Source organism: Eriocheir sinensis, chromosome 45, assembly GCF_024679095.1.
Source record: "Eriocheir sinensis breed Jianghai 21 chromosome 45, ASM2467909v1, whole genome shotgun sequence".
Taxonomy (NCBI): Eukaryota; Metazoa; Arthropoda; class Malacostraca; order Decapoda; family Varunidae; genus Eriocheir; species Eriocheir sinensis.
The window spans coordinates 8,074,559-8,084,258 of NC_066553.1; the positions used below are offsets into that span (position 1 = coordinate 8,074,559).

The 9,700-nt window shown below is 44.5% G+C and overlaps 1 protein-coding gene across 1 annotated transcript in view; it reads right to left on the reverse strand.

Annotated features, from left to right (window-relative positions):
- Nucleotides 1-8,168, reverse strand: part of LOC126980698 (nicotinamide phosphoribosyltransferase-like) — a 31,701-nt gene extending 23,533 nt beyond the window's left edge. The window contains exons 1-3 of the mRNA XM_050830839.1: nt 8,031-8,168; nt 3,889-3,959; nt 3,217-3,379 (exon numbers count right to left, since the gene is read on the reverse strand). Of these exons, the coding sequence (XP_050686796.1) occupies nt 3,217-3,379; nt 3,889-3,959; nt 8,031-8,081 (285 nt within the window). The 5' untranslated portion in view covers nt 8,082-8,168. The remainder of the gene's footprint in view (nt 1-3,216; nt 3,380-3,888; nt 3,960-8,030) is intronic.
- Nucleotides 8,169-9,700: the final 1,532 nt, after the last annotated feature.

Sequence of the window (9,700 nt, forward strand, 5' to 3'; positions counted from 1 at the left end):
ACAAATAAAAGTCCTGGACCTGATAAAGTATATCCAACTCTGCTGAAAGAAACAAAGAGCGAAATACTCTCCTCCCTCACAACCGTATTCAATATGTCCTTGCGACAAGGCATTGTCCTTCAGATTGGAAAAAGGCTAACGTGACACCGATTTTAAGAAAGGAGACAAAAAAGTACCAGGTAATTACAGGCCCATTAGTCTAACTTCGGTTGTAGGTAAGCTACTTGAGGGCATAATTAGAGACAAAATTGTGAGTTACCTTGAAAGCCACTCATTAATTGGGGACTCACAACATGGCTTCCGAAATAAAAGATCCTGCCTATCAAATCTATTAACCTTTTATAACGACCTCTTCACTGTTTATGACGTAACCAAATCACTGGACGTAGTCTATCTTGATTTCAGAAAGCGTTTGATAAAGTCCCGCATCATAAATTACTTTACAAATTAAAACAAATAGGTATTGACGGTCAGGTAAACCAATGGATCGCGAATTGGTTGAGCAACAGACAACAAAGAGTAGTGATTGACGGATTTAACTCAGAGTGGGCGCCTGTCACTAGTGGCGTCCCTCAGGGCTCGGTTCTTGGCCCAGTGCTCTTCATTATTTACATCAACGACGTGGATGTTGGACTCAATAACCGCATTAGTAAATTTGCAGACGACACAAAGATTGGTAACTCGGTTCTCACTGACGAAGACAGGCAAAGCCTCCAAGAGGATTTGCACAAAATTTCAGCTTGGTCGGATAGATGGAGATGCCCTTTAACGGAGACAAGTGCCAGGTCCTTCAAGTTGGAACGAGGAATAAAAGTTTGATTACGAAATGCGCGGCGTTAAACTCAAAGCGTTCAATGCGTCAAGGACTTGGGGTCAAAATCGCGTCAAACCTTAAATTCTCACAGCAATGCATCGATGCAGCAAATAAAGCGAACAGAATGTTGGGCTTCATTAAAAGAAACTTATTATTTAAGAATAAAGATGTAATACTCCCGCTCTACAACAGTTTAGTCAGACCCCACTTGGAATATGAGGTACAGTATTGGTCTCCCCACCATGCAAAGGATATTGCTAAATTAGAAGGTGTTCAGCGTCGGGCAACGAAAATTATCCCTTCCTTGCGCAACAAATCCTACGAAGAAAGGCTTTCTACCCTTAACATGTTCTCTCTTGAGAAACGTCGCCTCCGAGGAAAACTGATCGAATGTTTTAAAATACTTAATGGTTTCACGAATGTAGACAGATCAACATTGTTTATGATCGATGACACTTTGCGCACGAGGAACAATGGCGTAAAACTCAGATGTAGACAAGTAAATTCAGACTGCACCAAATTTTTCTTCACCAACGTTGTAGTGCGAGAATGGAATAAGCTCCCATCATCAGTGGTCCAGTGTAACACGATTGACTCCTTCAAAAATAAGCTCGACCGTCACTTCCTTCAACTTAATATCAACTAGAGTAGAAATGCAACGTTTTGGAGTCTTCTGATTAATGTAAAATCACTTAGGTTTAAGGACAGACCACCAAGTCTGGACCATGGGGTCTGTGTGGTCTGATTTTCTATGTAAATCTATGTAAATCTCTCTCTCTCTCTCTCTCTCTCTCTCTCTCTCTCTCTGGTTTCACGAATGTAGACAGAACAAAATTGTTTATGATCGATGACACTTTGCGAACGAGGAACATTGGCACAAAACTCAAATGTAGACAAGTAAATTCAGACTGCACCAAATTTTTCTTCACCAACGTTGTAGTGCGAGAATGGAATAAGCTCCCACCATCAGTGGTCCAGTGTAACACGATTGACTCCTTTAAAAACAAGCTCGACCGTCACTTCCTTGAACTTAATATTAACTAGAGTAGAAAAGCAACGTTTTGGAGCCATCTGATTACTGCAAAATCACTTAGGTTTAAGGACAGACCACCTAGTCTGGACCATGGGGTCTGTGTGGTCTGATTTTCTATGTAAATCTATGTAAATCTCTCTCTCTCTCTCTCTCTCTCTCTCTCTCTCTCTCTCTCTCTCTCTCTCTCTCTCTCTCTCTCTCTCTCTCTCTCTCTCTTCCACTTGCGCTGTACACGATATATAAACCCGTGCACACGTGTGACTTGAATTAATGGCAGATAAGTAGAAATTATATGCTGATTAAGGCTGGATAGTTTACGCAAGCAATCGTAATTGATGTTATTGCTTGTTTCACCGTTACACCGTATTTGGTAAGTGAAAATGGTACGTAAGTATCAGGCACGCTGCCGATAGACGGCTGATACCCACGTCCTGTGGAGGAAGGAGTTTTTCATCGCTGTCAGCCATGGCCAACATACTAGATGTCCGCGTGGGTGCAAAGGAGTCATTACACTACGATTCTTCCATATATTTGACCAAGAGAATATCGAGAACAAATTAAGGATAAGTGTGAATACGTAAATAATGAATCAAAGTTATATTTCGTAGTTACAGATAAAACAGTCGTGTGCACAAAACACCCAACCATACTTACTTAGCATATACTTTCGAGATATCCGCCATTATAGACAAGTCATATGTGTGCATAACTTCACATCGCATGTACACTGAGAGAGAGAGAGAGAGAGAGAGAGAGAGAGAGAGAGAGAGAGAGAAGGGTAGGAGGGAGGGAAAGGGTGGGTGGAAGTAGGGGAAGCCAGGGGTGGAGGTAGTTGGTGGATACACGTCACAAATACGTCACGCCTCACCTGTCCGAATGTGTGAGTGGCTCACGCAGGTTTTGCCATCACAGTCAAGAGTAAACGCCATAATTAACTGCATCTGGCAGTCCACAATAGCGTCAAAAATTAGCGGAGTGTGTGAAACAATCCGTGCCACAGCACCATGCTGATCCGAGTCTTCGTTTGAAAGATATTTGCGAAAAACGGTATGTCATGGGGTCTGATATGGATAGTAGTTGTATTTACTTATTTGTAGTATTCAAGGCCTGGGCTCAAGCTCGGTCAGTTATGTCCCCCCAATCTATATTAAATATAATGCAATGTAAAGTAATGTAATTAAATGTAATGTGTGTGTGTGTGTGTGTGTGTGTGTGTGTGTGTGTGTGTGTCGTCAATCATGAATTACGTTATGGGAAAACGCTGCATGTGACGCACTGACTAAGCTCCGAACCGTTCGAATACCCGATTTTCTCAAGATTAAAAAGCTACGGTCCAAAGTACCACAGTACCGCCGCGCTCATTCCTCACCTCGATGATATGGTTCCATCCTGCCTCATTGAAGATGTCGTCCCGCTGATAGACACTTGCGTAAATCTCCTTCGCCTCCTTCACGGCCTCCTTCGTTACCACTGGCCCCGCCAGCCACCGCTTCAGGATGTATTGCAGCCCGAAGAAGCAGACGTACGGGAATCTGTAACACCGCCGCAGGAAGAGAGAGGGCTTTGGTTAGGATTCCCTGCATAGGCTAAAGGCGTCGGCCAGGGTTCGATCAAGGCATCACCCTAGATCACACTCGTCCATCAACTTCTTCCCCTGTAAATATCAGTGACTCCTTTACTTACCTCTTGAAATTGAATTAGATATGATAAGCGTGGCAGTAAGCACTTGAGATGAAAAAAACAATGTAAGGGTGATGTGTACTTTTACGAGCTGCAGCTTTGGAACATTCGCTGTGACCACATAATATGATTACATAAAATTATTAAACTTCGAATACTTAAACGAGAATATCAACCACCTAAACCTGGCAAAGCACTGCATTTATACAGATAAATGAAAACTAGAAAAATATATGTTAAACCATCATGAGCAAACGTAGCAAAATATAAGTACACCAGTAGGGGGAAGAAAATCAAGATAGTTGTTTTACTACTAATACAATCACCCCTTCTGCCGCCGCCTGTCCGACTTCCGACTTACTTGCCTCCGCGGGACTCGAAGTAGGAGTAGAGGAGCGTGGTGTCGGGAGGGTACTGCTGGTAGTGCCCCACCTGCAAGAGAGGCGCGCCATGATGGTGACACCTGCTGCACCACACACCTTCACCTGCACTGACCTTGCCAAGCACGCCTGATCTGCCTCACTCATTGTTGGGGAGGTGGTGGCTGAACGGATAGCGAGACGGCCCCGCGTTCAGGAGGACGCGAGTTCAATCCCCGACCGGTGCCACCAAGCTGGGATTTTTCAGCCGCCGCCGAGTGGCTTAAAACTACCCACATGCTGTCCAGAAGACCACCTATCCACCCGGACTCTAGATTCTAGGATTAAAGATGAGCTCCGGGAGGGCAGCATGAGCCAATGAAAGATGGCGCCACTATAAACACTCGCCTGCGCCAGAACGGGTTGGGCCGACCATCAGGCCCCACCGGGAAGAAGCCTACCGGCGCAATAGGCCAAGACGTAAAAAAAAAAAAAAAAAAAAAAAAAAAAAAATTGTACCTGTTTTCACTTGTTATATTGCCCTGCCTTATCCATCAGACCTACTGTCCCAGTTATCTCACTTGTGTCCTGTCTCATTAATCCTCACGCGCCTCACTAAATAAATCAAAATAATTTAAATTGTTATACATATCCTGCCTCCTTCAATACATATGTAAACTCGTTCATTATACATATCCTCCCTTATACATTTTACTTTCCTTGACTCATTCATTATACACGTAATGACCCTCCCATGTATAAATCTCTTTTACCACATTCGTAATACCCTCGATGCCTTACTCATTTTATATATAAGTGCACACCTATCCTAATTTACATCTCCTGTCTCATTCGTTACGTTAGTTCTGCTTCGATTGCTCATACTGCCCCACGGAGCTCCACTTGATTCTCTTGAGAGTTTCGCTAAAATCCGGGTTGGCAGGTGTTCACTGGGACAGCATGTGGTCGAGTTTTCTTCGGCCTCTTGACAATGGCTGATACCGTCATGTTGTTGCGGCGGGAGACACAAACTTTGCTGCCATGGGTCTCAGGAACACCCCGTCCGCACGATGATCACTCAGCCACCGCCTCCCCAAGCATTGTCTTATTTTTCCTGCTTCATCATACCTGCTATGCCTCGCTTACCATACCTGTCCTGCTTCATTTATTGCACCTCTCATGCTTCATTTATTCTCTCTCTCTCTCTCTCTCTCTCTCTCTCTCTCTCTCTCTCTCTCTCTCTCTCTCTCTCTCTCTCTCTCTCTCTCTCTCTCACACACACACACACACACAAACACACACAATGGGCCGGTGGCTGAGTGATCATCGTGCGGACGTGGTGTTCCTGAGACCCATGGCAGCAAAGTTTGTCTCTCCCGCCGCAACAAGGTGACAGTACCAGCTAGCCATTGTCAAGTGGCCGAAGAAAACTCGACCGGATTCTTTCCGTTGATTAGGAGTGGTTACTGTCCCCTCTTGAGCAAGGGGGATGGTGTGTGTGGTGTGTGAGGTCCTGGCAGTGCCCAGAGATCGACGATAAAGAGCACTTGCTAATGTCGGGAGGTACCTGCTGGCGGTTACGACTTACGAGTCCAACACGTGATCAGGCCGTGGTGAATTACACACACACACACACACACACACACACACACACACACACACTTCGTTGCACCTACTGACATGCACCACCACATGCGTAAAAAAAAAAAAAAAAAAAAAAAAAAAATAGTACTACCGCACACCACACCATAATGCTGTGGCGCTTACACAATATATTCCATGTTCAGTAAACTAAACAATAACCTTGCTCTCTAATCTACTGATAAGCGTAAAACCACGTACCTCACTCACAGAGTTATATAACTGTAACCTCACTGCATTGCTCCGGTGTATATTTTTGTAGCCACGTACTACACGTACTAAAATCAGTACCTCATCTCACTAGTCTGTGAGGCTCAAACACGACACCATGAGTCCCGTTTTCACAGGGCTGACACGCGCGCACACAATTAAAGCCGTCAAAAAAGCAGATGTGTAAAGAATAGTAGTCCTTAGAATTTGTTGTTCAAATTTCTCCAAAGGATTAGGCAAAATTTCCTTAAACTACATAAACAATAAGTAAATCAGAAGTAAGGTTAGACCTTTGACGGCGCAGATAACTTATGTGACTGAAATGAAAACTACACTTACAGAAATGTTGCATTATTATTGACCCACGGTAGCCTATCCAATGCCAGCTTGACCGCTGCTAGCCACTAACACCAGCGATGACAGCTATTTATTTATAGTAATATCTTTAATAAAAATACCGATCATGCAGTGCCCAGCTTAATTCGAAATAACAATTGATGATATTTTTTAAAGCGTTCAGATCATCTGAGACAAATAAAAGTCCCTCGTATATATCAAGTAAAATATACTCTAAACTACTTACTATCCATATCAGACCCTATGACATGCCGTTTTTCGCAAATATCTTTCAAACGAAGACTCGGATCAGCATGGGACTTTGGCACAGATTGTTTCACACACTCCGCTAATTTTTGACGCTATTGTGTCACAAATACGTCACGCCTCACTTGTTCGAATGTGTAAGTGGCTCACTCAGGTTTTGCCATCACAGTCAAGAGTAAACGCCATAATTAACCGCATCTGGCATTGCACAATAGCGTCAACAATTAGCGGAGTGTGTGAAACAATCTGTGCCAAAGTCCCATGCTTATCCGAGTCTTCGTTTGAAAGATATTTGCAAAAAACTGTATGTCATGGGGTCTGATATGGATAGTAGTTAAAGACGCAAGAAGCGAGATTCTTAGTATTCTTACATACTTCTTATGTATCGTCCATGGTGGCGCCGTTTGACATTATTTCAAATGGTTTAGACAGGCCGCTAGTTTGGACCATATAGTAGGGGAGAGCGGTGATGATTCGGACAGTGGGATGGTCCGGCCATAGCACTGTAAAGTGTATGGGACTGAGTGCCGCGAGATTTTGTGTGAATGTGCAAAACTTTGTTGCCTTGGCCCACAAAGGGACAACCACGCCCTCAGAGCTGTTATTTTCGATGCAAGTCCTGTTTTATGATTTTTTACATAATATTTTCAGGGTGTATCGTAAGCTCTCACTTCAAAATCGTGCCAATTAGCAAGATGTAAATTATTTCGGTGACGCAGCGATGCCCGGCGAAGGTATTGCCATATAACACGATCACCACCGAGGCTCTCGTGCTGGAAAAGGAGTGTGACCACACATTTGCTTTTTACCTTACAGAGTCGTGATGATTCGGACGGTTGATTTTGTCATGATTTTTATTAAATTTATATCAATTTAAACATTATAGGTGTTGCGACGGTTATAAAAAGGTTAATTTGGTTGATTTATATTCAGATAGTATGCTTGTGAGAAGAGAAGGAAGACATAATACCAAAATTTTTGAGATATTTCTTGTAGTTCTCCTTTTATTTTTTCCCCCTTAAATATTGAGAGGATACTTTTGTCCTTAAACAAATGTCTTGTAGTATATATAATCTTGTTTATTAGCCAATCAAACTTAAGTTATATTAAAATTATGGCGAGTATTATGAGTGTCCGTACCATCCCACCTCCCTGGCCGAACCATCACCACGGGTGGGGATGGTTCGGACGATTTAGAAACTTGTCTTTCATCACCTACATCGAAAACTGGAAATAGCTACGAGTGTCATATTAGCAGCCTAAAGAGCCAAATGATGGAGGAATATTTTGAGATCAACAAAATTACACAACTTCTTAAACTTTTTTCTAAAAATATTTTTCTATAAAGAGTCCGAATCATACCGGCTCTCCCCTATATGATTACGTAATATGAACATTACGTAAATCAATGAATTTAATTTATATAGAAACCACACTGATTCATAACCATATGAAAAATAGACCCGTTCTCTCTCTCTCTCTCTCACACACACACAAAGAGACACCCTGCAGACACACATGCACGCACGCACCCACCCATGCGCACGCAAATATTATATATATATATATATATATATATATATATATATATATATATATATATATATATATATATATACACACACACACACACACACACGCGCGCATGTAGGCACACACACACACACACACACACACAACGCTTCCCAACCTTGTAACTGTCCGCCAGCAAGATCACGTTGTTCACGGGTCCTGTGTCCATGGTGGCTGCTCATCGACTGCCTAGCCCGCCACCCTTCCCTGCGCCTGAGTTATCCGTCCTAGGTACACGATTCGCTCCCGACATCAATCATGACCTTTCACTCGACGTCTGTTTGCCTCGGTGACACCTTCTGCAACAGACCCGCCCCCTGCACGTTGCTATGGACAAACTCATGCATGCAAAATTAATAAAGTCACCCTACGTCTGTTTTTTATCTGAATCTGGATCTGCCAGACGAATAATGCACAGGGTGCATAATGCTAGCTTCACACATTCACGGTTTGTGGTCACAGTGCCCTCCCAACACGCAAAAATGGTGAATCGGCATTGTATCCGTGACTAACCTTGACAACCTTGGATTTCCGGCGCGGCATCGTAACCCCGCCGTGGAAAACCTTGGACGTCGGAAGTGTCTCACGATCATTTTGGTGCGAGCAAAATGATCGTGGCTCACCCCGACAACTGTCAAATGCCGTGACTATCCGGGATGGCATCGGGAAGGGTCCGGGCTAGCACCTGGAGTCCGTCGGGAACGTCGGTAAGCCATCGGAAATAACCGTGACATTCCGGTGGGAAACCTTGGTTTTCCGCCGCTCAGCCACGGTCTTAATCACTTGTGCAGCGGACGCCTACCGACCTCATAAAGCTGTCGGGACGCTGCCGGGCTGGGCCAGTGACCTCCCAGCGCGCATATCACTATGACCGAGCACTCTGACGCCTCCGTGCACGTGTTGCGGGTCGACGAGCTCGAGTTATTAGCCCCTGCAGCAGCCGAGATGGCTACGGAGCAGCCCCAGTCCCTCCTGCAGGAGGAAGGTACCGCTACCTCTCCATACACTGCCACAATAGCTTCACATGTTTCTGGCACAATATGGTGAATAGTGTTCACAGCAACGCGGAAGGCATACGAAAGGCTTTCGTAGGAATCACCTGTTGCTAAGAAACGAAGTGTGATCGCAATACGTAGTCCTGGCTCAATGGGCGATCTCCAGAATGTTGTCTGCTTCTCAGTGTGTGGGCCAACACGTGCAACAATCTCATTGGACAGGTCTTTCATCAATCCTGAGGAAGTTTTTGTACAGCTCTGGATCTCCCTCTGCCAGTTCTTTCATGAGTGTGACATAATGACCCAAGATAGGCCGTCTCGTCAGGTAGGGCTTCACCCAAATCCTCTTCTTTTTCGACTTCTTTTTTGTCAGCTGAATCAGTTCCAGTATAGTTTTCTCTATGGCGAGACATTCCATGGTGTGCTTGTGCAGCATCAATATCCTCAGTTTGGCTAGGTCGCTCTCTTCCATGTTGTTGCGTTCACGAGGGACACTTGTGGACTGGTGCCTGTTCCAGGCAACGCCCCCTTTTTATACATCGGCAGAAATACCAAGATGCTACAACGGTTAGGCGCCGATGTCCGTGAAATACTGGGAAGGCACCTAGGCAACTCCGTAACTTCATCGTGGTCGTCGTGAGTGGGTCGTGGGTTACCGGCTGTAACCGTGGTGATACACTGTCATTTTCCGTAGCCGCCGTAAGTGGGTCGGGAGGGCTCCGGGGTGGGATCGGGAATAGTCCGGGAACGTCGTTCTCATTCTGGCGTACTACCTTTGTACACCGTTGTACAA